Raw genomic sequence first — 27,465 nt, 5'->3', positions numbered from 1 at the left:
AGGTGTGGTGCTTGAACTTTTTACGGCTCAGACGCACAGAAGTGCCAAATATTATACAGTTTGCTGTCCAACATTTATTTACCCCAAATAAAATTTCATGTGCATTTTTTGTTTTACTGTACAGTGACGAATGACACTGTACGCTTTTCAGTTTTATTCATAAACGTCAGAAGGAGGTGTGGTTTGAGAATTGATTGCATTCAGGGGCCCATATTTTGAGTAAGTTGAAAGCCAGACAGCAGTTGACTTCACATTGTGCGTCGGGTAGTTATATAAAGATATCGCTATGGAGTGCGCCTTTGATAACTTGGATGCAGCAGGTTTCCTGGAAATTTGGCAACACTTCGATGCCGACGGTGAGAAGGATGGGGAATGTATTTAATCATAGATTAAACATTTGAAATACTCGAATATTTCATACGGAAAACAGCCTAAATTTGGGACATGTCACAATGTAATTGTTTGAATTGTGTCCTTATATATGTAACTTTCCAGATAATGGTTACATTGAGGGTAAAGAGCTGGATGACTTTTTCCGTCACATGATGAAGAAGTTGGGTCCAGAGGTAAGTCAGCTGGTGTTCAATAATTTGTAATGGAATCAAATCATGACCAATGCAGATGAACCATCGCTTGCGCGCCTTGATTTCCTGAAGATCATCCAAACTCCCTTTATTTAACTTACTGGTGACTGTAGTGAATTGGCTACATATTAATTTAATTGTAGTCAAACGATCTCATTACTAGTGTATTCAACTTAATCATTTAATTTGTGAGTATTAATAAAGAACAGGAAGGACACTATACATGTCAGGATGTTAATTTTGGATGTAAGTAAATAAACTTATATTTTTCAGTATTTTAACCCGTTCTCAAAAACAACATCTGCTTGCCCTTTTCCTAAGTGACTGGTTGTGCTTTGCAGATGGTTGCGGGAAAACATTATGTCCGCGGGGTTGGTCAGGGAAGAGCTCACAACGTACTGTATTTAAGCTTGTGCAGGTCAACTGTGCGCAAAGATATTTAAGGCATTTTGTTTTATGTCAATGTTAGCCTAAGTTTATGATACAGTGAAATTCAATAAATCAATACCAGCAAAAAACTCATTCCAATGTTAATGAAATATATTCATGCATGTCCACTGCCAGGTAATATAGCCAAGCTCTATAATTGGAACTGAAACCATTGTGGGGGGAAAAAAAACATTATTCATTAACCAACCGTTGCTAAGCAGCACCTGGCTGACCAGAGATTCTGGCTCCTGTAAGTCTGCAAGTGGGTGTTTTTAAGTGTACTGACCCCTCTGCTGGTCCTGTGTTAATGTCATACATCATACACTGACATACTAAGATACAGTTTACACTCTGACACACTACCTCTGTAATCAAAGTTACAGTCTAGTGTCTACTACCCACTGATGAGCTACAGTCTACACTGATAAGATACATTCTACACGTTGATAAGCTACACTGTGTAGTATAAGTTATGCCTACAGTCTGGTAATGGTAGGCTGAATGATTTATTGTATCAGCTCTTCATTTGCTTGGAAATTATTCCCTTAAGTGGTTCTTAGGGAAGCAGCTTAGTCAAATAGCAACGCCATTTTACATTGACATGGCGTTGACACATTGTGCTAACATATGTAGTAAGGGTGAAGTAGTCCGCACAGACAACAGCATCCATATCTGACCTTGGCCTGCTGTCGTCTATCTGCTTTTGTGGTCATGGTAACTGGCTGATTAATGACACCAGTTCCATGTCCAGGTGTTGACCCCTGCTCTGTCCTTCCAGGAGAAGGTGACGGAGGATAGGGTCAAGAGACTGAAGCAGCGCTTCATGTCAGCGTATGACGTCACTGCAGATGGACGCCTGCAGATCCAGGAGGTATATTAGAAGTCCAACTATTAATGGATTCATCCTGTCCATCTTTCCCTCTTTGTCTCCATCCTTATTTCTTGAACCTCCCTTCCCTCCATCTCCTTCTCTCAGTGGTTATCCCCTTTGTGGTGGAAGCTTTTTTTCACCCAGGGACTTGCTGGAGCTGTGCTCCCTGTGGTTCAGAGTAAAGAGGTTGAGGTGGACTGTGGTTCAGAGGAGTAAGAAGGGTGAGAGGGACTCTAGACTGCACTTACAGATGGACTAATGAATAAGCAGAGTGGCCCAATATCAAGACTTCCCCCTGAAATCTATTCATTCCCTCAAGAAATGAAAGCAACCCTTAAAAAATAACAGAAGACTTCTTCTTTCAGTTTTGTACTTGGAGCTAAAATCAATAGCTGTCCATGTTGATTCATTGTTGTAGAGGTTAAGTAGATTTGATGAACCTTCTGTATCTGGCAGGCTGAGATTTTATGGAGCCTTTTGTGTAATGTACAGCAAGAGCCCACTGCCAGACACAACCAATGAAAAGTTTAGCTACTGGAATTGATTAGATGTGGTGCCACATACAAAAGGTCTTGTCTGTACGACTCTCTTAGAACAACATTAGAGCTGGTCTATAGTTATTTTATCATAGAAAACAAAATTGCCTAAAGCCGCACATTATATATTAAATTATATATAAAAAGCAACCAAAACAGACCCAGAGGAGACAACCTACAGTATTATAGTACCACTGTGGTGCTTATATGTGTGTTGGACATACTGTAGAAGTCATCTCTTTACTCTCGTACTGGACTGACATAGAGCCCTGGGGCAGATGGCAGAAAAAGAGGAGAGTTAACAGGATCTTCAGGATTCCTGACTGTAGGCATCGTTTTTAAACACCTGAGCTGTAAACTTGGTGCATTGCGCTAGATCTGTGCTGCTGCTGTAAAGCCCAGTGTAACATGTTTGACTGGGCGTGCGGTGGTTGAGCAGAGTCCAACTCAATCCTCTAATGGAGACCCAACTTGATTAGCAGAAGAGCAGGAAGTGCTGGAACACGGCCAGGCTGGCTCTCCCTGTGTGGGGCCAGCCTCACCCCCTCTTCAGCTAAAGTGCCGCTGCGGAGATGGAGGGAAGGATGTGGTGGGAGATGATGGCCTAAGATGCCAGACGCCTGCTGTCCAAGATGACGGAGAGCTACAGCGGATGGAAGAACGATTGATTGGTAGCATCCCTGTGTCTTTTCCGTAACCCATGGCCTCTAACCTGTGTTACAGTTGGCCAACATGATTCTTCCCGAGGACGAGAACTTCCTGTTGGTGTTCCGCCGGGAGGCGGCCCTGGACAACAGTGTCGACTTCATGCAGGTAAAGGGTTATTTCCTTCTCTGTGTCACACACCTGTCTACATTGTTCCCAGGGGAAAACACTGCTTTACACAGGTTGAGCACTATAGATCTGGTCTAAGCACTGACCTCAGAAGGATAATAAATCCATGCAGTAGCACACACTACTGGAAACACGGTTGAGATGTGGAAAGTGACTAGGAGGCTGTCACTATGAAGTAATAAGATACAGGAAGATTTCTTACAAGGAAAAGAACTACAGCGTGGGACGAGCTATGTTGTAGTAATCCACACCGATTGGGAACATACCACTGTTGATCATATCTCCTCCTTTGTCTCTTTGAGGAACTATATGCAGAACTATGTAGTGCCCTATCAGATGGTCTGGGATCACCTCAAGAGGCCCTTATAATGTATATGTTAATGTAAATAACAGGTGAATTAGAGTTTAAACCTGGTTCGCTGCTTTATTCATATTCTGGGGCCAAGAGATCAACTAATGAGAGATCCTTAAACAGCTAAACCACACATTCTCAGTTTGACATGCAACCTAAAACAGAAAATGCCAGTTCCTGTAACATCGGTTTAACCTGATACACAACCAAATCTGCACTGTAGATATCCGATGCAGGTGATAAGGAAATGTGTGTTGTTTGGTGTGAATGTGACATTTTGTCTTCTCTCTCTGTAGATCTGGAGGAAGTACGACGCAGACAGCAGTGGGTACATATCTGCAGTGGAGCTGAAGGTAATTTTGACCTTACCATAAACAGACTCAAAGTAAAGTCCAGAAGTCTCCTAAAGTAAGGATGTTTAATTCCCTGTATTGTTATTTTGAACTATAATGTAACCCTTTCATCTGCACCAGCAAGTCAAACCCTAACCCTAGTTTGTCTTACTCTTACACTGGTGTGTCTTTCCTTTAAAACAGAGTTTCCTAAATGATCTGTTTCTACAACAACAGACAACTGTATCCTCCAGCAAACTGGAGGAGTACACAGATGCCATGGTAAGAGGTGACATCATTGCGTTTGCCTGAAGGAACATATACGGTATATGCGTGAAACACACATGCAAGCAGCTAATACAACCCAAACTCTTTCCCTATAACAAAGTGATTTATTCCTCTGCAGGGTGCAGCCTATGAGATGAGACAGCAGTCTAATTAGCTTAATGCAACCATCACCCTCTAGTGTGGCCGACATTAACTCGGTCCATAAAATAGTTTTTGGCTCATCTTCATCTTGGCGCAGCATCAAGCATTTCAGCTGATGCTACAAAAGTGACAAAAAACGATAATTTAACCCTTGTGCTGCCTTCAGGTCACAACGAACCATCGTTGTGTTACGAGAACTTTACCCAATACAAAAACGAATAAAAAGCATTTTCTTTTAACCTTCGCGATGTGGGGGGTCAGAGACAGCCCGATGGTTAAAAGAAAATGCTTTTTATTTGTTTTTGTATGCGGTAAAGTTGTCGCAATACGACGGTGGGTCACAATGACTGATGGGTCAGAATGACCCGAAGATAACACAAGGGTTAAACACATGACTTGAGCACCTGACATGAACGTTCTGTATGAAAAGTTAGATTTATATTTCATTAATAGAAATAGAGGAAACTCCTAATGTACACTACTCGTGCTGTGGAGCTTGTCCAAGATTTCCCATCCCACAGTTCCAGAGACTCCTTCCATTTCAGACTTTGTAACTCAGACAAACGTTAAATTACCCTCTAGACTCTCATAACCCCATTTAGAGGAGAGCAGCTCTGACTCCGGGCAGATAGGGAGGTCACAGCGCTCCAGAGAGACAGACAACAGACAGACAACAGCTGAATTTTCTGTCCCCTAAATGAATTATTTCACCTCAGACAAGGGAGAGACTCTGACTTTCAATCACCAGAGCTTCAGGAGAAACTGTGACTATCTGGTCACTCTTGGTCTGTTTACCACCGGCCAGCACTGCATCTGGAATGCCTTAGTTATGTCATATGTCATATCATGTCTCTATGTCATGTTAGGATTCTGAGAAAGTTGACTCAACATTGTTCTCAAGTCCTTCAGACTAACTAACACAATTGTTCAACATACACCAATCCCTCTTTTTTAACAGATGAAGATATTTGACAAAAATAAAGATGGACGCTTGGATTTGAACGATTTGGCCAGGTATTATATACCCTTCAATCATTCTGCTAGACAGGTATTATATACCCTTCAGTCATTCTGCTAGACATGTATTATACCCTTCAGTCATTCTGCTAGACAGGTATTATACCCTTCAGTCATTTTGCTAGACTGTGTTTGGTGTTCTTGTGTCAACCACTACATGTTTGTGGAGATCTGAAAGAATGTGACAGTTTTGATTGGCTCCTTGGAAATGCTGCCATATTGCTTGAACCTGTACAACACCTCAGATCTCCACAAGTGCATAGTCAGGGGTATAGGGTTTGATATTTTCCTTCTCTCGTTTCAACATCGAAAGGATTTTCTGTACTAATAAGAGTTACATTTAATGCCCCTAATAGAATTCTGTCTCTGGAAGAGAACTTCCTGCTTCAGTTCAAACTGGATGTGAGTCCCTGCCTCCTTCGTCTCCTGTATTCCACAGCTTCATTTTCTCAGGAAACACACGATTAATCTGCCGCTCTGTTTCTACAGGCCTGCAGCAAAGAGGAGAGGAAGAGAGACTTTGAACACATCTTTGACCACTATGATGTTGTGAGTGAGCCTGACTGAGAAAAACAAGATATAGATGCAAGGCTTCCTTTCAGATTAAAATTAAACACATGTCCAACAAGAAACTATTATATATTATTGTGTTGTAGTTATGCCAATGACCGTCCTACTGTAGCTATGCAACAAGCTCAATAAAGCCACCCCGATTCTTCTCTAATGAATAGGATCACATTAATTAAAAATCATTAGACCAATAAAAAACTAAACAGTGAAATGTTAATGCTTACATATTCAATATGCATATTGTACACATTGTACTCAGTGCATATTTTACATATTGTTTTCTTTCTGCCTCTCAGAATACGAGTCTGATCACATAAGAAATATGTTTTTCTTTTAGCTTTCGCTTTGATATTGTTATCAAAATCCATCTTCGTTTTAAGAATGTTATTCTCATCACAGGGATGTAGAGAGAGTTTATCCCCCTTCCGTGTTTGACAGAGCAAGACTGGAGCGTTGGAGGGGCCTGAGGTGGACGGCTTTGTTAAAGACATGATGGAACTAGTTAAGGTGAGCAGGCATATTTACTGAAAACATGGCCACTGATATAAGGGCAAGGTAACTGTATGGAAACATTTAAGAGACACATCATGTAAGCAAATCTTAACAGGCTTAACTGTACATATTGTTCTCTCCCACACCATTTCCTCTCTCCCCCACCCTCCTACTCTCCCCAGCCCAGCATCACAGGTCCTGAGCTGGACAAGCTGCGAGCAGTGTTGCTTGGCCACTGTGACGTCAACAAGGATGGAAAGATCCAGAAGAGTGAGCTGGCTCTGTGTCTGGGGGTGAAGGCCCAGCCCTAGGCTGCACAGAGAGGGGAGGATATTTGCTTTAGATCCATTTACACCACTGAAGCACCTACAGTACAATACCTATGGGTCTGGTTTGTCACTCAGAATGCTATTTCTGAATGGGCAGAAACACTGACTCTCACTGCTGACATCTAAACTGTTACTGTAGAGATACAGTTGGTGGATTGGTTAGAGCTGTAGATAAGAAGGTGTTGAGTCATAGAAATTGTTCTTGCATGTAAAGTAGGGAAAATCTGTGTGGGTATGTGTTTTAGAATTTAGTGCGGTGAAGTACAGTGACACTTATGTTAGTATGTGGTGGTTTACTGTTATACCTGTGGTTTACTGTTATACCTGTGGTTTACTGTTATACCTGTTTTCTTTGTTTTTGTAGGTTTTTGTTTGGGATCAGTTAGAGTGTCAAACGGTTTATGGATTTTTGCGACGTGCATGCTCCTGTTTGCATATACATTTAGACATTTGGTTTTGATGATGTTTAAAATTAAAATAAAGAAATGGTGTAAAGTTAAATGCAAAGTAGTTTGTTGTTTCTATAAAATATCAAGAATGACACCCGTTTCCTTCATACATATGCTGTTCCACCGACAGATAGCACAGTGTAATGATGCAGCAGGCTAACAGATGGTCAAACGTTTGAAACACTTATGCCACAGCTCAACACTTAGCAAGAGGAAAAAGGGAACCCAATTGTGTGTGGGTGACTTCCTGCAAAGCTGCAATGAGCCGTATACCTCTTAGGCAAACAGGACACTACACAGGCACCCAATAGACTCTAATGATGCTAGTCTTAAGTGGATACAGGCTTAGATCCCTCGCTATTTGCTCTCAGTGTTCAGTGAGATGTGTGTCGTGGTGGACTGTGTTTGGTTTGTTATCTGGGAGTGGCGGGTGGGCGGGGGGGATGAGTGAAACAGCTGCCCATTGACAAACAATTTACTGCTTTTAGGGTTGTATGCTATGTTCAGAGGACTAACTTTAACATTGGTGCCAGACGTTTCTATTTGTTTGTGGGTAAACATGAAGTCTGTTCGTGTCAGGATTGCATTTTAGATATCGAAGTCTGTTAAATCACATTTCTTCTTCAGCTCTCGATATTTCCTGTTTATTACCATGAAAGAATTTAGGATCAATCGTGCATTACAACAGAGGTCCGTGTCTGATGAATGGAGGGCTTCTGAGCATGTCCAGGTGGGATACTAATGGAACAGGAAGACGTATTAACAGAACACAGTATGGTGTCTCATGGAGAGTGTGGGTTTCCATGGAAACCACTCCGCCCCATTCATCAAGAGAGGCAGGGATGGCTTCCTCCCTGGATCACAAGTAATCAACTGACCTGTGGGCCACACAGTGGTCCAGTCGGATACAGCTAACACGCTGTACACACACATATTTTATATATATATATATAAATCTCAAAACAAAGTTGAATCTGAACACAAATTACATCATTAAGAAGCACCAATATAACCAATGTTACCAATAATACATAGGAGTGTAACAAAAGTGTTTCTTAGGAAACACTATGCTAAAATGTACTTTACCATAGGCCTACTAAGTATCTGACTAATATGGCAATGATATCACACATCAGTGAAAGTTTTCCCGTAGGTTGATGCAGCAAAAGACTTCCTCACAGCGTATGTTACCATATACTGATCCGGAAGTTTATCTGCAAAGGAAGCAACCCCTTATCAGATATGCAGTCAACAAACATGAGTAGAACGTTAGCGTGATAATTGTATCAGCTGCTGGAGCTGTGACCATGAACACACGTTTATTAGTCTGTTGACAGTTACCTGTCAGGTGTCTCACCTCCCACGCGATGGTTGGCAACAGACACCTCGATAAACAGATAGCATGGTATACTAATAGAAAATAGACTGATTTGGCGTGCACCTGCGCACACACACATGCTCTCTCTCCACCTCCTCAAATGTACCCATCTTAATATCTAAGTGTAAGGCAAGGGAGACCTCTCCCGGTAAGGAATCATTACAGAAGACATTTGAATTGTTTCTCAGATAGGCTACCTACTGTAGCTAGGCTGCTGCTGTTTTGTTACACAAACAGTTGACCGCTCAGGTATTTTGCTCTTGTAGCCACTAGGTGGTGCAAGATTACCGAAATAATAGCTGCCGTACTTCAAACTATTAGGGTTGCCAGGTTTAATATAAACCAAAACAGTTTACGTGGCTTTCAAAGCCTTAGACGAATAACGTATTCAAAACAAAAACTGTCAGCCTACATATCCTAAAAACTTTGACTGCTTTACCTTAAATATCTGTAGGTATTGATGGTAAACAACGTTGGTTCAAAAGAAACATATTAGGCTACAATGTGTAGGAAGCCCATGATGATGTCCTATAATTGGTCTAATGAAAATATGTCTGGCAGAGGCATGTGTGGGAAGAGCGCAACAAGCTCATGTGGAGGTCTCAAGCGCCTTAATAGGGGGATAAAATCAAGTCATCTGGCAACCAAATCCTTTACTCCCAGACTCGGCTTCAAGCGCTTTGTATTGTGTTTGTGAGTCCGCTAGACGAGTCTCCATCGGAATTTACGCTGCTTGCTCTGTTCTCTTATCGAACACACTAAATAACCTTACTGGATTTTATTAGTGACATTATATATCCTACTTTGAATATCACAATGATATCGGCGAGGGAACCATGGACTGTTTCTCAGAGTGGAATATAGAGGGGGCTTTAATTTCGTCGCCTTCGGTTCTCTCACCCCTGTTCTGAGAGAGCTTTGAACCCAGCCACAGGCTCGTGCTGGGTTGTTGTATTTCAGGTAAAGGTATAAGTGTTGCTAACTTACAAAATATCGGACGGATTTGAGGATAAATATCCCCCCACCTAAACAAAAATAAATACATAAAGGACATTTTTCTCATTAGCCAAGTTCTTGGAAGGTTTAGCTTTTTTCGTCAGGTGTGACCAGTTAAAGTGACCACTAACTGACCATCAGTTGGTCCTGAAAATGGAGGCTGTTATCGAGAAGGAATGCAGTGCGCTCGGGGGACTTTTCCAAAGTGTTATCGGAGACATGAAAGTAAGTACAAAATATATTTTACATCTGATGCGTGTCTAGTTAATGCATTCATGAGCCGGGGTGCATATTTTGCGAGAAGAGTTAACTAGATATAGAAAACGGTACAGTACTTTTTAAATACTGGTGTTTAAAATCACAAGGAAATGGTTGTTGGTGGCTGTCTAACATCCACGCAGGCAATGAGTGACCTTTCTCGCCCCACTTCTCTGAAGATTATTTGGCTCCAACCAGGACGAGGTCATCAAAGGCAGACTAAGGACATAATCTTCGAGTCACGAGTAGTTCACTACTAGTTAGCTCATTATCGGTTAGCAGAGATTTGACCACAAATAGGACATTTTAGCCATATGTTGGATATTTGTTGGTCAAAAATAGTATATAGCCGATATAGTGGCCTAATAATCTTATTTCACAGCTGTTATGGGGTAAAGGAACGGTTGGAATGCTTGGTGACCTGGAGGTTACTAGGCTTTGACATGGCCAGGCCAGGTCAAACTGTCAGCTGGATACCACCCTCTAAGCCTCCAATTAAGTTCTCTGACACTTGATTTTTTTATCTGTGGTTACAAACAAAAGTTTAAGCCTAGGCTTTATCCCTTATTTCCAGTGAAAAGTAGCTTTACTTGATTTTACTTACCATGCCTTTCAACGGGAAGCTAGTAGACAGGCACACAGACTACTTTTATCAATCGACCTCGAAGACCGGTCAAGTTGTTCAAGCACACTTTTGTATGTTTCATGTGAGCAGTGTGTCAGAATGCCCATCCAGACAGTCTGCTGGGCAGATGTGTCTGGGATGCAGGCCGTCTGTTAGGGGGTGTAGGGTTGCCCTGGGTGACCCTCCTTGGGGCACTGATGCACAACACACCAGACCCATGCCTCACTTCTCCTTAATCTCTGTTTTATTGAAAAAGTATTGCCTAACAAGTAACCCGTTTTTTATTTGTATTTGTCCAACTATTTTGAAGTGTTCTCAATAACAAATGCTGGCTAATTAATGCAGTGACGTGTGCTCTGGTTTCCTTAGTGATGGTTTATGTGTTTTCTGTTCTGTGCCTACAGACCAGTTATCCCATCTGGGAGGACTTCATCAGCAAGGCTGGGAAACTGCAGTCCCAGCTCAGGTGAGTCTGTTGTGTGTGTGTGTGTGTGTGTGTGTGTGTGTGTGTGTGTGTGTGTGTGTGTGTGTGTGTGTGTGTGTGTGTGTGTGTGTGTGTGTGTGTGTGTGTGTGTGTGTGTGTGTGTGTGTGTGTGTGTGTGTGTGTGTGTGTGTGTGTGTGTGTGTGTGCTGGTCAGTCTTCACTTTTTATCATGGAAATCAGGTTAAAGCCTTTGCAGGGCTTGTAAACCATGTGTTTGTAAACCATGTGCCCCCAGTGTGTATACCGGCTTTTGGTTTCCCTGTCTCACAACGGAGAGCTCCGTACTTTGTTTTACTGACGAGTCGGTTTGATTCGCAGGTTGGGGTATGCCTGTGAGAGTAGCTGCAGATAGGAGGTATTGCAGAGTCTTTGGGGCAGGAAGGAGGAGCGGGGCCATGTGTGGCAGGGTGGGCCAGAAGCAGCATCTGCAGGGCAGGTGTGGAACAGGAGTGAGGAGCTGCTGGTCTGGCGAGGGTGGCTAGGGCACTCGCAGTACAGTTTGAGTGTCTCTACCCTGTACTCTGTAATGACATCCAGTGGGTAAGTGCTCTGTAATTTAGCCTGGTTTGCTTCTTTCAAAGCGGCTAGGAAGTTCCACAATTATAGTTTGTAGTCATCTCTGTATTTTGGGGACAAAATCTGGTCTTTTTGGTGTCCTCCCTTGTGGGTTTGACTTCTTTTTTTCTTCATAAAACAAGGTTGACCCCAGACAATCACAGTGTGGCCACAGCCCTTACACGCCCCACCCTCTCTTTGTAGCTTCATGTCTTACCTTTTGAGATACAGGTCATCTACCAAGAGAACCCAGGATATAGGCACCATGGCATTACCAATGGCTGAAATGAGTCTTCTGTTGAGCTTCTCGTTCTCTGTGAGAGGACCCTCCAGTTGAGTGGAGAGAGATCAAGGACGGCTCTCTTTCAAGAAGGGCTCAGAGCCGTGGGGAATCTCGGTGACATCCAGAGTCTCCTGCAGATGCGTCAGCTACTGTAGGATAGTAACGTGTCTCAGTCAAACCCAGGCCGTGGACGAGTCTCTCGGCTCATAACATGGAAATAATGGTGTTTCCCCTCCGCTGAGTCTGTAGTGTGGTGATCGTTTGTCTGTCGGTGTTTATAGAATATGCATGACAATGAACAATGCTCTGTCGAACCCAGGGAAGCAAACAGTTCCTCGGGCTTCCGCCGTGTCTCTACCCAGCCTTCAAATAGATGCGTGTGTTTGTGTGTGTAAAAAAACACACCCTCATCCTGCTGCCACACTTTCTCCCTCTAAATTACATGACCACAATGATAAAGGAATGCATTGTGCGTTCATTCTAGGTTGTTAGTTGACTTCGGTAGAACTCCTTCAGTTCGTCTCGGACAAGCTCTATGGAGAGACCCGAGACATGTTTACGTGTCTACATGAACCCCATGAATACACGCATGCAGACGCACCTTATCTCCCATCCCAGAAGTGTAACCCTAGTATGTCGGCCGGTGGAGCGTCGTTCTTCCTCTTCTGCACCTGTTTACGTCTGAGCAACCTGCTTTGACTGTTTCCATAGCGATCCCTCCAGTGTTGTCTAGGTGCCTCCGTGTTGATTTTCCACCGAGGCAGTTTCTGTTTTGGGTTTTTTTTACACACACTACCGACAACAACCCGGACACACGACATGTCTCTATGGCTGCTACCAAAACACTGGTTTTTGTCTTTAACCTAAAGCTGCAATAGGTAACATAACATCGATTCCAATGTGAGAAACGGCACCCCCAATTCTTGTCTGAACTTCTGAGCTTCCCTCCAGCTCAAATTTGATTGACAGTGGATTCACAAAATAAGCGAAAGAGGAAAGCCTGCCTCGCCAAAGGCAATTGGCTGAAAAAGGATTGCTGGAACATAATTGAAAAATGTGAGAAAGAAAATTGACATTGACATTCCACCGGCACTGAGCTGTCTGTGTTGCCAAACAATGCTCAGTTGTCCTCATTATCTTACACAAGATATTTATAGGGGGTGAAAAATTTTTTTTACTGAAAAAATCATACCTTTTTAATAAATACGATTCCAAGCAGCAGGTTCATGTAACATTTACATGTATAGTGTAAGTCAAGTCCCAAGCCCGTATATCTGGAGAAACACCACCAACCCGCCACCATCCTGCCCTGCATCTGGTCCCTATCTAGTCCATATCTGATGGGAGACACGCGCCAACAGCCCTGCCTCTCTGGCCCACGTCTCCGCTATGCGATCTTGATCACGTGACGTGCTCTGGTGCTCAAGGGCCGGGCACCTTTGATGAGCGCTGGAGATTTGTGGCGTCCCGCTCGTCTGCAGCCGGTCAGTCACACATTCCAGACATGTCAACGCTGCTGGGGTGGATGGACCCTCTGTGATGAAGAGCTCTAATCTTCATCTGCTATTACTGCCATTAGCTGCAATTTAAGGAGTTAATTGCAACCCCCTGCTGTCAGAAGGCGCAATGGAATCTAGATGTAGTGAATGGACGTCAATAAACAAACAGTTTAATGACCGACACCAGCAGATGTGCCAAATAAATGCATTTATTCTCTCTCTGTCTCTCATACGCTCACACAACCACGCACATAAAACAATGTAAACTCAGATAATCAGTACTTGAATCAGGTCCAACAAAGTTCGCTTAAGTCCTGCCCTCAGCACACGTGTGTCTAAACTGGTTTACGACCAGACCAAACCCTGACCTGACGGCCTGTGTTCTATGTGTTCTCCAGGGCAACCGTGGTGGCAGCTGCAGCCTTTCTTGATGCCTTCCAGAAAGTGGCTGACCTGGCAACCAGCTCACGAGGTAAGCACACTACCTGACCTGGCCACTACCACACGAGGTAAACACATGGTCACCATCTGCAGCCGCTAAATGAAGGCACTGGAACATCTCACTTGGTTAAACCCACCTACTAAACTACAGAGAAACAAGATCATTGGGCCTATTTGTTTTTGTCATTTTGGAACATCTTTGTAACAGTCCGTTTTGGAAAAGAACGACAAATTAATTCATTATGTTTCATTCTGGAATTCCCCTTCAAGATGCAAACCAGTTTATTTCCTGTAGATGCCTGTGCTCAGTTCAGGCCTCTGGCTCTCTGAGGACGCCAGGGCTGCGTCAGGGAACCCGGGGCCCATCCGTATGGGTGTAGCTGTTGGGTTGCTTGGTCCAGGTGCTGTGGGGTTAGTGGAGCCAGAACTCCTTGTCCTTCAGGCTCAGTGCAGCTCTGGGGGTTGCCAGGTTGGCTGGTGAGAGGCAGGGCGGTGGGGGTGGGGTTGTCAGTGGGTCAGTGGGTTGTTAATCCCCTTTAGCTGTAAATCCATCAGACTGCTGCTGTTGAATCCCAACGCATCTGGCGTTGGTGTGTGTGGGTCGGTCTTAGTCTGTGCCAGTGTCTGTCTTTAATAGAGGCATTCCTACATGTGCAAGGTGCCTGTCTGTGAGTACCTTATGTGAGGAGCCTGTGTGTGAGGAACAAACAGGTTGTGTTTGCAGTGCTGACTGCAGTGGCGTCGCTGTGAGTGTGTGTGTGTGTGTGTGAGTGTGTGTGTGTGTGTGTGTGAGAAAGAGAGGGAGAGAGCGCGCCATCTCAATCCCTGAGCCTGACACCTTCTGCCTCGTACTGCTATTAATAGGAGCCAGGCGCGACATACGCATTCATCACACACTGCGGGGCAGGCACAGGCAGGCTGGGGAGATGTAGAGGGACTAAGACTCTGTCCCTCTCTCTTTCTCTCATCGTCCCTCTCTCTCTTTGTCCCTCACTCTCGCTCTTTCTCGGCCCCTCTCTCTTTGTCCCTCTCTCTCTCTCTCTCTCTCTCTCTCTCTCTCTCTCTCTCTCTCTCTCTCTCTCTCTCTCTCTCTCTCTCTCTCTCTATATATATATATATATATATATATATATATATATATATATATATATATATATATATATATATATATATATATATATATATATATATATATATATATATATATATATAATCAGTCCTGTCAAGCCAAAACTCCGAAGCTACAACAGCATTCAGCTGAGTCAGTGACTCAACCCTGCAGGTAGATAGTCATGCTGGCAGTGTAGGTGGGACACACACACACGCACGCACACTTGGCCCAGGCATTGTGGGAGGCTACCAGCTGTGCCACCCTGCGTCATCACCTCATGGTTCTGACGCTTCCCCCTGTTATCAAGATCAGACCAGGAACAGGATCACATCCCACTCCCAGAGGCCAGAGTGAGAGCAGAGACACTGGGCCTGGATGTGAACCTGCACTATGACCCAGGGACACTCTGTCCCGAGAGGACTCCCTCTGTGAGCACAATCGCCGAGTGTACAGTACAGTCTGGAACATGAGCCTAGCGGTATTCATATGTGATACCCCCTCACCCCCCCCTCCACCCCAAGACACACACACACAACCACACCCAGCTAAGCACCACAGCCTCCCCCCAGCCTCCCCCATCTCCTAACCCAGTGCTGGGGTTGGTTGCCCCTAATTGTCCATGCAGTGCTAGTGGGGCCAGCTGAATGTGGTGAGAGGAGCCTGGGGGGCTATGGAAGAGAGGCTGTGGAAGAGGGGCTCACACATGAATTTACTGCCTCATATGCAATCCTCCCTCTCTGGTGTTTAATGATGCTGCAGTGGCCCCTGGCGCAATAACTGTATTGTGGTCTCTATAACTCTCACTCTCTCTTTCACACTCTATCTCTCTCTAACAGTCTTTCTCTCTCTTTAACATGCTCTGTCTCAAACACACTCTCCACCTCTAACTCACTGTCTGTCTCTATATATCTCGTTCTCTCTCTCTCTCCCTCGCTTTCCATTGCTTCCCGTCTGTCCTCCCCCCTATCCCTCCTCTGCCCCCCCCCCCCCGCCCTTTTCTCCATCTCCTCTCTCTAATAGCTACCTTCCTGCTGGATTTGAGATTGTTCTCCCCCCACCGCGATTAAAAACACATCATCTGATCTGAACCCGTTTGTCTACAAAGAGCCGGAGCTCTGATTGCTTCGCCTAACGACGGCCATGTGGTTCAGTATCACTGCCTGCTCTAATGATGATCTGAGCCGGGTCAGTCTCACAGCTCTATAGGGGCTGCTTGGTGCTGTCTGGTGATCCATCAGAGCTGTCTGTACTGTAGGCTCAGAACCCCATCCATCATTCCTGCCCTGATCTCCGCCATATTTCCTCAACAGCCCGGCTGCACAGCTACATAATGAGAAAAGCCATGTTCAGGTGATCTGCTTTCGGGAGAGGATCGGTTTTCGCCCTCCTCTTTGTCCCGGCCCGAGTGAGATCACATGGAACGTCAGCCTAGATGTGTTTGAAGTTGGATGTGAGACGGGTGGCTACTGTGTGACGGACAGGACAGGGGAGGTATGGGGACAGGGCTCTGTATTGTTCAGCCTTTTGTCTCCAGAGTGGAGTTCTGACAGAGACTTTGTACTGGGGAGATGGAGTATCCAGGCTTTAGGTTAGGTCTCCAGGTGGCCCTGTGTTTGTGTGTGTGTGGGGTGGGGGTTGAGACCAAGAGTCTTAATATAGAGGGAAACCTGGGTTTCGTTTGGCGTGCAGTGTACATCTCCATTGCAACCTGATGGCAGCTGGCTTGTTATGCTGTTACAGAAGGTAGCTGGCTATCTCCTCAACAGTCCCCATCTCCGAGGCGTCGCCCGGCTTTCTGGTTGTTGTCTCCATAGCAACACCATGACAAGTGTGCATTTGGGGCATTTGGTAGTCTATAAGGTGATCTGCACCTACCTTTGTGGATATTTCTGCATCTCTTCTGCTGAGCTGTTCCCTTCTCGGGGGACGACGACGACTGTGTGCTCCAGGCCCAGGGGAGCTGTGTTGCCGCTCCCTGCAACAACCAACTCCATCGCAGGGGACACTGTTTGAGCCATCACCGTGGCAACTAGATAACCCTGCCCCCCCCCATCATCCAGAGGAGCAGTGATGAACCTGCTCACACCATCACACAGCAATGTCACACACCACAACCCCTCTGGAGCCTCTGATAAGACAGACGAACAGGTCTGGATTACCTGACAACGTCTCACTGTGCATGTGGGATTTGTAATGTTCTTGACCTGTGGAGCATAGGGTAGGCAGACACGCACAAACGGCTTGGCAGACAATGGTGGACTCACTCCAGAGGGGACAACTGACACACACCATAGTAGTTTTGTGTGTGTGAAGTCTTCTGCTTGCTGCCCACATAGTTGGTTACCCTCAATGTCTTTGATGGTGTCCACAGAGAATTCTCCAGAACATACAGTCGTTCTGTTTCCATAACAAAAAATGGGGAAGTCATTGGGAAGTCACAGACAATGTGCACCAATGTTTGCTGTTGCTTTCATGTGTGTCCTTTGAAATTTGAACTTTACGGCATTGTTTTATTCCTCACAATTTAGCACAGGTTACCAATACATAAAAAGAATGAATACATTGCACGCAGTATTATTGTTTTATCTGTTGCACAGTCAGACTTGCACTGCTGACAAGCTGTCAAAAATCCGAACATGCTTAGTTATGTGCTCCTAAGTCGCAGTATATTACAAGTGAATGTTTACACAGATGTGTCCGTCAGTTTAACAAGACAAGTATGTCTGCATGCCTGTATAAATAGACTTGATATGCAGGGGAGATTGTAGACCATTTCAACTGGGGGGGGGGGGGGGGGGGCAGGTGTACTGTTAGAGGGGCCAGTTACATTAAACATTATTGTTGTCAAATAGTTTTCTTTATCTCTTCACACATTAACAGGCAAAATGCCATTAATTATGCCAATCCGATTATTCAGACTCACTACATGTAGGGGGGCCACAAGAGGGTCCAAGTTTGTTGTCACAGGGGCACCGCCGCTGTTGATATGAATGATCAGCTTTCAGGGCTTGTGTTCCGGTTAGATATTGTTCAGATAAACACAGCTACGTGTTCTCCCCAGGGTAACGGATTGGCGGGCCAGGCCTTTGAAAGGAGCAGTTAAGGAGTTACAGCCACCAGCCGTCTCACTAAAGGCTGATAACAGACAGTGTCGGCAAAGTGATGCGTGTCTAACTAGAGAGGGTACAATGTCTGGGGAAATTGTGAGGTGTGCTTGCGTCAGTTGCAGATGAGAGCGTTTTTTTTAACTTAAATTTTACAAGTATATTTCGGGTAGTGGGTAGTGGGACAAACTTTTAATCAGGATTCTTCCCGTCCGGGTTCAGTTGGTCTTCATGGGGTTTTGTCCTGTGGGGGTTAAAAGCAGAGCGAGAGGTCAGTCTTTTTTTCCATCCAGTCTCTTTGCTGAACGACACTCCTCCAGGGTTGTCTCTCTGGTTCTTTGTTCCTCCCTCTTTTTCCTCCATGCGGCCTCGGGCTGGCTCCCTTTATGCCCTCCCCTGATCACCTGATGGGCTGCAGGTGTGACCAGTGCCATGTGCCAAGGGGCTGCAGCACTTCCACAGGAAGATATACTCCTTCTATCACCTCCCCTAATCGAAGTGAGTTCACAGATCGTGAACTCACTTCCATATTGGTTTCAATGCCACAGATGCCCCCATTGCGACATTTCTGGCTCCAGGGTCCGTACTCTCCCCACTCATTGCCGTTACCCTCCAGAACTGGGTTGCTTCTGCAGTGGAATTTGATGTTATTGACGGCAGTGTCGTCACCAGAGCCCTGATGGCCCTCCACACGCAGTTGGAAGGAGATGTGTTCCCCGGGGCAATACTGAGTGCCCCGGGGGAGATTTACGTACTGAGTATGTAAATCCAAATACAAGCAAAGCAATCGTGACCAAGACAAACATTTTGATACCGACGTTGTCTATGCAGTCTAAATATTGAGGAATCCTTAGGGGTTGGAAAATGAATAAGAATAAATAAAAAATTAATATGAGCGAGAACAATGGTTGTTCTCTTGCCGAAGGCAAGCACACCCAATAATAATATATATGTGAGATTACAATAGGTTGTGCTCTTGCCAAAGGCAAGCACACCTAATAAAATACAGCTAATCTTTCATTATCAACTGTTCTCTGCATGGCTCCTATTCAGAAGCAGAGATCTACTTTCATGGTTCACGGTTGGTAAATGAAAGGAATGCCAATTAAAGATTTCAAACACAAAAGTAGTTTTATGCAGCTATTGTGTCAAAACTGTCACAAGTTGTTGGCCGTCCAGTTTAACAGGCAGGTGGGTAAGCAGCAATGAGGACTAGGATTAAATTGGTAGGTTTCAAAAGTCGTCTGTTTTTTATACTCAGTTTGGGCGAAGGGCCATGCACAAAGGATTGTTGTTGAAGTCTGAGGAGGACATTTGAGGTGGGGTTAGTAAAAAAAAAAAATAAGAATACAAATTCTTAGCAGTTTTACTTTTCTAACCGACTTCTATAACTCCCTCTCCCCCCCTTTTTTTCTTTCTTTTTCTCTCTTGGTTTTGGTTTTGGTCCCAACAGCAATGTTGGTTTGAGTTGATCCCGATTGGCCAACCTTTAGACTACTGATGTGTTTATAAGTGTTTTCTGTGAGCTTCACAGTGCTGTTCACATGGCATTAACAACACTAGTTAAAAAGTAACAACAATCCTTCAGGGTCACGCTGCAGTGGTTCAAATTCCCCCTGACATTAGAAGTACATCAGAGTCGAAGCAGATAAAGAACTTTAATGCTGCAGTCTGCTTTCACCACATACAACACTCTGAAACTCTTTAGTTTTGTTTGAATTAAGACTTGCTTCTAAACAATTTGCATGTTGGCTTTGCCTGGGCTCATGCAAATGCATTGTTCAATTCATGTTTTCTTTCCTTTTTCTTGAAATCCACTCACTCGTCAGGAAAAGATCGACCTTAAAAGCCGTCACTCTCTCTTAATCCCCTAGACATTCCTGCCCAGCGCTCAAGCTCTGCTCCAGCCCCTTCCGCAGGCAGAAGGTTTTCAGACTGTTTACCTTGAATCAGCGTGACTTCATTTACCTCGAGCTGGATCCGTATTCAATTTGATTCTACGCAAATCTGATTTAATGATTACCAAAAGTTTGGAAATAGAGGCAGCCTTGCCTGCAAACATCAGCCCAGTTAATGTTAACAGGCTGAAAACAAAATCTCACTCTTTCTGGATCTCTCTCTTCCCCTCTCTTGTCCTCTCTTTCTCTCTATCCTCTTTTTCTCTCGTCTCGTATCCATCTCTCTCGTGTTTGACTGTTTGACCATACATACTGGTGCCTCTCAGATCATATTTTCCCCTGAATGTATAATAGTTCCCTGTGCTAAGGAAGGCTCAATGGGCCTGTGTGTGTCTGTGTGCATGTGCACGTTGTGTGTCTATGCACACAGAAATGTCTGCATGTGTGCGCGAGTTTGTATGTATGTAGAACTACTCGGACTTCATTATGTCCCTTTGTGAATCCGGAGCTGCCCTGTCGCAGAGTACAGTAGCCAACAGTAACAATGAGGCCTCTGTGAGGCAGCCTGGTGCAGGCCTCTCAGATCGCCTGGACAGGCTGTCCATCCACGGAGGTCCGGGACCCACAGCCAGGGATGAAGTCATAGCAGGGAAACGGGAGCGCTGACCATCCCAGCAGCTCCAGGGAGCCAGCTCTCCTCCCTGGAGCAGGTTATAGACCAGAGGGATCTGGGAGAGCCAGCCAGGCAGCAGCTTCTAGGGCATCTACTCGCTCCCAGCCTGATGTGCTGGACCAGCTGGGTGCAGAACCAGGCCAACTCAGCCTCGCCTCAGTCATGTAGAGACTTGGAGATTTCACAAGGTCATTTAATCCCTGTGGTGGATCATAGAGACAGGCTTTTCTACACATTGATTGTCTCACTCTCTCTCCCTCTTTCTCCCCCTCTCTCATTTTCAGATGCCACACCCTTCCTAATGATGTTTGTTTGTGACTTTTTATAAATGGGAAGCATGTGTGCTGACAAGTGTCCAGGGCCTGAGGCAAACTCCTGTGTCATTATCACAATATCTCTGTCACCACCACAGAAGAGTCCAGACACGTCCAGACAACGACACACATACACACGCGTCTAGAAAAACCTGTTTCTGTCACTCTCTGGGAAATGCCAGTCCATCAGTGCCTTGTGGTTTGATGCTTGTAAAAACACGATTTCAACATGATGAAATCATGTGTACTGGGTAGGTAAACAAAGTACAGTTGCGCTACTTGAAAACTTCTTCTTGGCCGCATTTTAGACGTGTGCACTTGAGCGAACACAGCTGGTCAACTTTTTTTATTTTTTTCCGGCCAAAAGAATTAGATTAGGCTACATTTTTAAGACAGAAGCTCAGAGGTGCTGGCAGGCTCGAGCACCTCTGGAGTTAGGGGTTATTTCCCCCGGGCCCATCGGAGAGGCATCCTTGACGTCTGCTATAGTAGCTTATTTCTGCTCATATAAGGGGGGGAGGGTAGATGTAGATATAGTACTGTACTGTACCTACATCTCAGATAACATTCTTACAGTCAACAAGACCAAAGTGCTTGAGAGGCCTTGGCAGGAGCTGGCTAACCCTCTCCCTAATTCACTTCAGCTACAGGCATGCAGACCCCCACCACAGCAGAATAGCTGCAAGCGAAAACTAAGCCTCCAGACTCCAGACCCCGGCATGTACCTCGAGAGTGCCAGAGAAAGTGCAATCCGTGGGCCGGGTCCCTTACACATGGCCAGGGAATGTTTACGGATGTTAATAAGCATTTCTGCTGACCCCTGAGTTCATTTTTCAGTCAGCCACGGCGTGACAGTAGTATGTAAACATGTTTGTTCTCAGTTGATCTGTTTGAACAAATAATCGTCTGTGACCAACAGTCTTGTTGAAGGGGAACTTAGGAATGTTTCACAGCCAATTTCTTGTTTCATCTGTGGTCCTCCTCTTAAAGATACACTACGTTCTTTAAGGCTCGTTGTGTGTGATAGTTACATGCAGATATTTATGCTCCGCATCAGGTTCACCCCGAAGAAAAATCTATCCTACAGTATGTCATCTCCAACAGTATCCACCTTAATTATAAACACAACTCTACATCTATAATTTCTTCAAAGTATATTGGGTGTTGGCCAATTTAGTAAGAACCATTACAAAGACCCTACTCTCTCTCAAATGTATCCTGCTGTAGAATGAGACTCTTCCCCTCAGCATCGTCAGGGTCGTCCGTACTGGCGGCTGTGACAGACAGACTGTTGACCTGCACAAGGACCGTGTGTGTGGGACTTTCTGGAGTTACTTGTGCAGGCGAACAGGGAGGTGCTCTGTTGGAACTTGGGAAGCCCTAAAACCTTGTAGTGTGGCTGCAGTGTTTGTGGTTTTTCTGGTTGGTTTTCAACAAGCCAGTCAGTCATGGAGAGAGAGAGGACTGGAGGGCCTTGGTGTTGAATGATGAATCTTTTAAGCTGTCTTCCTACAAGCTGCGCTGCTCAAAAAACAACCATCAATGCCAACCCTTTTTCCAGTGGACAGTTTGGGACACAGTAACAATTGTAGCCCTGATAAAACGTTAGCAGAGGAAAGGTGAATCAATGACCTAAATACGAGCAAATTATTGCTCTCGTCTTATCAGTTCTCTTTCATGTTGTAGATTGAGTTGCCATTGTATTTCGGAATCTCAATACGATGCAATTCTAAAATACTTTCATGCATATTTAAAACGTGTCTCTTCTGAGATGCGAACTGCAGTGTGTGTGTGCAGGAGAGGGGCAGAGGGTGCAATGTAGACGGATTACTGGTAGTGAAGTCCTAGCAGCACCATTGGAGGACTGCTCGTGGTCCTTCACATGGAGGAGAGATCCACAGCCTCGTGCTCTGCGCGGGACTCAATCAAGCCTCTGTTCATCATGGGAAACTCCAGGCCAGTGGGAAGAGCAATTAAGTGTCTAATAGACCAGACACACACAAAGAAAGTCCCTGCGCAAATTTATGATGAGGCCCCAACCCCAGTATGTTTGTGCAAGATTTAGGAACTGGTGGCTTTGTTAAGCCACTCTGAACAGTCAGGTTGCAAGTCTGTATAATATATATTAGCATAGGGTTAGTAAGGAATATGGTAAAAGATGCAGTTGCAACAGCTGCTCTGTTTGGAACATCTGTCAGTTGTATTTCAGCTCGTTTGTGAGATTTGAATCGCTTCTGGAACTCTGGTGGCATGTCTGGAAAATACCTCCTGCGTGTTAAGCTATATGAGGTAGATTAACTGCCTCCAACAGACCAAGCTAGTCTTTTTGTTTTCTGTTTTTATTCAAACATGGTTCAAACATTGAACCAGACTTGTGACCTTTGGATTTTGCTCACTGGAGCAACAGTGCTAATGGTTGATAAGGGATGCAAACTCATTCAAACCCAGCTAACTTCCCAACCAAATGTATTCTAGTCTTTGACATACTACCATCTTCGTTAGTTAATCCTGTTTCATTACGGAATAAATTAAAGCTGAAGTTAATGAGTTTGTTTTCTTGTTGGTAGAAAGGTCACATTTCAATATATTTTCATTTACAGAACAATAATTGATATAGTAGTAGTTTTAATAACCACGGTTTTAGTTGGACGACTGAGTTTCTTTGTGTCTGTGTGTTGGCCTTCTGTTGCTGGGTTACACTAGGGTTAAAAAATGTGCTAATTAAAGTAGTGCTCATAATGTTGTTTTAGGGTTCATTTGTTTTTAAATGAAACATGTTTCTTATTGAGTCCCAGTTACCCTTGCGTCAGCGCTTCGACCTCTATCTCTCTCTGATTTCCCAAAAGTCATGTTTTCCATGTTGTGTCACTGGGGGCGACACACTGTTCACACAGCGGGCCAATGGCAGACTGCCTGATGGACATTTTGTAACTAGGAGAACTTTTTGTGCAAGGAACACCCTCAAGGACAGAGCATGGAGCAGGGAGGGGGCCGGGGGCCAAAAGAGCCTTGTCACTGAGAGGTTGTGTTTGGGAACAGCTTTCTGTCACCAACCTGTGCACACACAGATAAGCACACACACACACTGAGATCTCACCTGCCAGTGCCCTTACCTGGGTCCACCATCTGCCAGAAGAACTGTCTGTGTACCAGTTTCTAATGTAGGCTATACAAAAATGCTCATAGCAACCCTCTTTGCCAATACAACTTTAGTAAATCCTTGAAACAAACGCAGAATACAAAAGGCTCTGAAAGTGCTAAAAAATGTTCCATGTAATCTTATGCCAAGTACCCTTCTCCAGGGTTGTGTTTGAGTCATTATAGTCAATTTTTCTTTTGGGCAGTAAAGTATCTAAAAACAGTCGGATCCATCAAGCAGTCTGAGGCATGTTATCGGAGAGAATCCTTCATTGGTTCTCCTGCCGGGCTCAGGCAGCTAGGGTCTGTGTGTTTCTTTCTGTGACTCATTTCCCATAGAAACACTGACTTGGCCACAAAGCCACTGTGAATCGAGCGTTGTCAAGAACACATCCTTCAGCAGGATGGTATCTTGTAGAATGTTTTCTCTCGGCTGGGACTGACAGTAGAGCAGACTTCTGGACGTCAGGATGTGTCTGTCATTACCAGAACAGGGATATGCTGGTCTGACACGCCTGTCAATTCTGGTTTGTCTTCTTTCTCAAATGATCATCATCAGCGTGCTGACAGTGTTCTTTGAACCTGTTCCTGGCCACAGATAAGAGGGACCCTGCAGCAAGCTTGTGAGGAGCTCTGACTGATTCTATACCCGCACAATGCAAGTGAGCACTTGTGCGTTTCCCTTTATGGATGTTCAAAGGAAATGGATGGTTTCTTGTGTTGTGTTGTAGCAGGTGATGGTAGGAGTATAGCACACTTCAGGTTATAGATAGAGATGTACGTCTCAGAGATATCAAACCAGTTTAGTTGATGTTCTTGTTAGTTGGAATGGGACACCCATGCTTTTACTTGATTGGACTTGTTGCAGATCCCTAGCTTGCAGACCCTATTTTAGATTGTTGTTGCTTGCCGATATGTTATGTCCTTGTCTTTGATGCTGCCACTACACTTCTTTTTTTAATGTGTTTTACAATAAGCATTACTCTCATTTTTCATCGGTATCGGGCAATCTCAGAATGCAACCTTTTACCTCACCTCCTGTCCATGATCAATAGATTATTGATCATGTACGCGGTCTGAGTGATATCTATGATTAGATTACTGTAACATTAGGCCTCCCCTCTACTGCCTGTATATCTGTGATCGCCATCAGAACAGTCTCAAATCGGTTTCCTTATTGTATGATGATTGCCAGTGGTTTGATAACGAGCCCGGCCTGGCCTTGAGAAAAGACTCCAGGCCCATCTGTTGCCAAACGACAAGGCTATCTGCAACGCTGTTGCCTGACAACATCCTGAGGGCTTGGGCAGGAGCCCACCACCGTGCTGGTCTTATCTGGACCTGCTTCCTCCGGTTCCCCTGGGGACTGTATGAGATCAGCCCCATGGCTGTTTCCACAAGCTCTTGTTGGAATCTGAGTGGATTTGTCAACAATACTATGTTTCTGTCATTCAAGCACCACCCAGAATATTTAACCAATAATGCTCGGTGCTAGTGGATAGGTGGTGTCTGCTGATTTTGGCTGCCTTTTTGTAGTCCACTTTCATGAAGATTCGGCGATTCAGGAAAGGTTTGAAGTATCCCAACACCAAGATGACCTTCTCCAGATGTCCCACATTCATGAGCCTGTCATCTCCTGAGACGGTCGACCAGAAGCCTGCCTAATAATCCTGTCTCCGAATCTATGTCAATGGCAGCAAGATTAGAGAAAGTGGGCCAGCGGAGCCCAGAAAAGAAGTGCACCGGAGAGATTCAGTGGGGGGTTGGGGAGAGTGGGTTCCATGGGTGGTCGTTGAGGATGAGAGAAGACTAAGGTTTGCCCTCTGCAGGACTGCTAACACTGGATGAACACAGCATTAAGTATCCTATGATGTGTCCTTCACTAGACTTCTCTTAACTTCCGCCACCTCTTGCATTTTTATACAGTTTTTGTTCTTTTGGGTATTTTATCTACCACAGCCCTTATCTCTGGTGACACGGCCTCCGACATCAGCCAAGACTGTTGTGTTGCGATACGGATGTCTGGAATGCGTGTAATGTGTAGACACTGTTGCATGTAGATTATCGCAACAAGCCAAAGTCGGCTGGAGGCTACTGTGCTCACAGGTTAGTGTTTGTACAGTCATGCCTTTCAGTGGCCATTCATGTAAACCCATTCCCAGCATAAACCATTGGCATTGTTAGAGGGTCAGACCCTGAATAGACATGGACATGGACTATTGTCTACTATTGTATGAAATGTTGTATTTGTCCCCAATTTAAACCCATGAATTGGCCACTGTGGTGACTGGATTTGTTCACCCACCATTGACAGTGGAGTACAGCACAGCGCAGTACCCAGTGAGGGGAAAGCAATCTGGGAGAAAATCCGTCTGTGACCTACTTATTATTGCCCTGATGTGTAGATGATGCTGCGCATCTGCAGCAGTCTCTGGGCAGAACTCTGCATGGTAATGGCTATGACGAATGCACTCCATGAATATTTCCCCTCATTGATTTGGTCCATGTTAGGGTTTGTGTTTATGCTTGAATAGCTTCCCAGACTGCGATGCCAGGCCGCACCAGTCTCTGGAGGCATCGTTCTCATTCTCACAGGGAGGGATTGTTGTCTAAAACTTGGAAGAGCCGCATTTGTGGAAGCCCCCGTTTGGTCCAAAGCCACGCATTTGATAAAGATTTTATTATTTCTGTTAGAAGGGCTGGCTCTCACAGGCGTAAATGACTTGTAAGTTTATACCACTCACTTCCAGTTTTGTGGTATTATGAATCCATTGTCGGGTAGCAGTCTCCCGGAGGCTGGCTGCAACAGTGGATATGTAAATATCCCAGAGCAAGCTGACACTCGATGTTGCATCCATATAAGTCAAAGTGCTGTAATCAAGACATACCTGCCAGCATCACACCCTCTCCTAGAAGATGATGACTCTGCAGCTCTACGTGAGGAACACAAGACTTCCTCCAACCCCCCCCCCCCCCCCCCCTCTTCCCCAGTTGACCTACTCCGTCGTCTAGTTTTCGAGGGCGTGTGACAGGGCGGTCTGCATTCTCCTGATGGATGCAGCCGCCAGCGCTCACTTCCCACATCTGAGATCGGGCCTCGTTAGAAAACCAGCTCACTCCTCTGCAGTGGCACAGTGACACAGATACCGCCTGCCTGCCTTTTCCTGCTCACCATGCTGCAGGGTCGGCTTTAGCTTGCTACGTAGGCTGTCTTGCTGTTTCCAGCAAGGAATTTGCTGCCTGAGGGAGATCCCGTTGGTTACTGAGCTGTGATTGGCTGCCTTAGGGAGATCCAGTTGGTTGCTGAGCTGTGATTGGCTGCCTTAGGGAGATCCCGCTGGTTGCAGAGCTGAAATTGGCTGTCTTGGGTAGATCTTTTTGATTGCTATTGTGCCAGACAAGCTCAATCCAGCTCAATTTAAGTATGTGTAAGAAATTGTAAATACTTTTTTATCCCAGGTCAGATGGTAGTCAGAATACCCAG

At 45.0% G+C, this 27,465-nt stretch overlaps 2 protein-coding genes across 5 annotated transcripts in view; both read left to right on the top strand.

Moving 5' to 3' along the window:
* Positions 1–208: 208 nt before the first annotated feature.
* Positions 209–7,276, top strand: LOC134023953 (secretagogin-like). Its single transcript, XM_062466304.1, has 11 exons — positions 209–356; positions 496–566; positions 1,792–1,884; positions 3,144–3,233; positions 3,903–3,959; positions 4,143–4,220; positions 5,326–5,381; positions 5,741–5,786; positions 5,874–5,933; positions 6,393–6,461; positions 6,629–7,276. Exons 1-11 carry the CDS (start codon positions 287–289, stop codon positions 6,755–6,757), a joined length of 819 nt encoding a protein of 272 aa, XP_062322288.1. The 5' UTR covers positions 209–286; the 3' UTR covers positions 6,758–7,276.
* Positions 7,277–9,174: 1,898 nt separating this feature from the next.
* Positions 9,175–27,465, top strand: part of mtss1lb (MTSS I-BAR domain containing 2b) — a 36,870-nt gene continuing 18,579 nt past the window's right edge. The window contains exons 1-3 of one of the 4 annotated variants that reach the window (XM_062465219.1): positions 9,175–9,823; positions 10,886–10,947; positions 13,701–13,774. In XM_062465219.1, coding sequence (XP_062321203.1) covers positions 9,752–9,823; positions 10,886–10,947; positions 13,701–13,774 — 208 coding nt within the window. In that variant the 5' untranslated portion in view covers positions 9,175–9,751. The remainder of the gene's footprint in view (positions 9,824–10,885; positions 10,948–13,700; positions 13,775–27,465) is intronic. The other 3 variants (XM_062465218.1, XM_062465221.1, XM_062465222.1) reach the window with 3 other exon arrangements.

Source organism: Osmerus eperlanus, chromosome 7 (genome assembly GCF_963692335.1).
Source record: "Osmerus eperlanus chromosome 7, fOsmEpe2.1, whole genome shotgun sequence".
In the NCBI taxonomy this organism is placed as follows: domain Eukaryota; kingdom Metazoa; phylum Chordata; class Actinopteri; order Osmeriformes; family Osmeridae; genus Osmerus; species Osmerus eperlanus.
The sequence above is the reverse complement of the archived record's forward strand: the minus strand, read 5'-3'. Positions and strand labels throughout refer to the sequence as shown.

Excerpts from the sequence above, each read along its gene's own strand:
- LOC134023953 (XM_062466304.1), top strand. The coding sequence starts at position 287 with ATGGAGTGCGCCTTTGATAACTTGGATGCAGCAGGTTTCCTGGAAATT. Across the intron at positions 3,960-4,142 it reads TATCTGCAGTGGAGCTGAAG|AGTTTCCTAAATGATCTGTT; the intron begins GTAATTTTGACC and ends CCTTTAAAACAG. Across the intron at positions 5,934-6,392 it reads TCTTTGACCACTATGATGTT|AGCAAGACTGGAGCGTTGGA; the intron begins GTGAGTGAGCCT and ends CGTGTTTGACAG.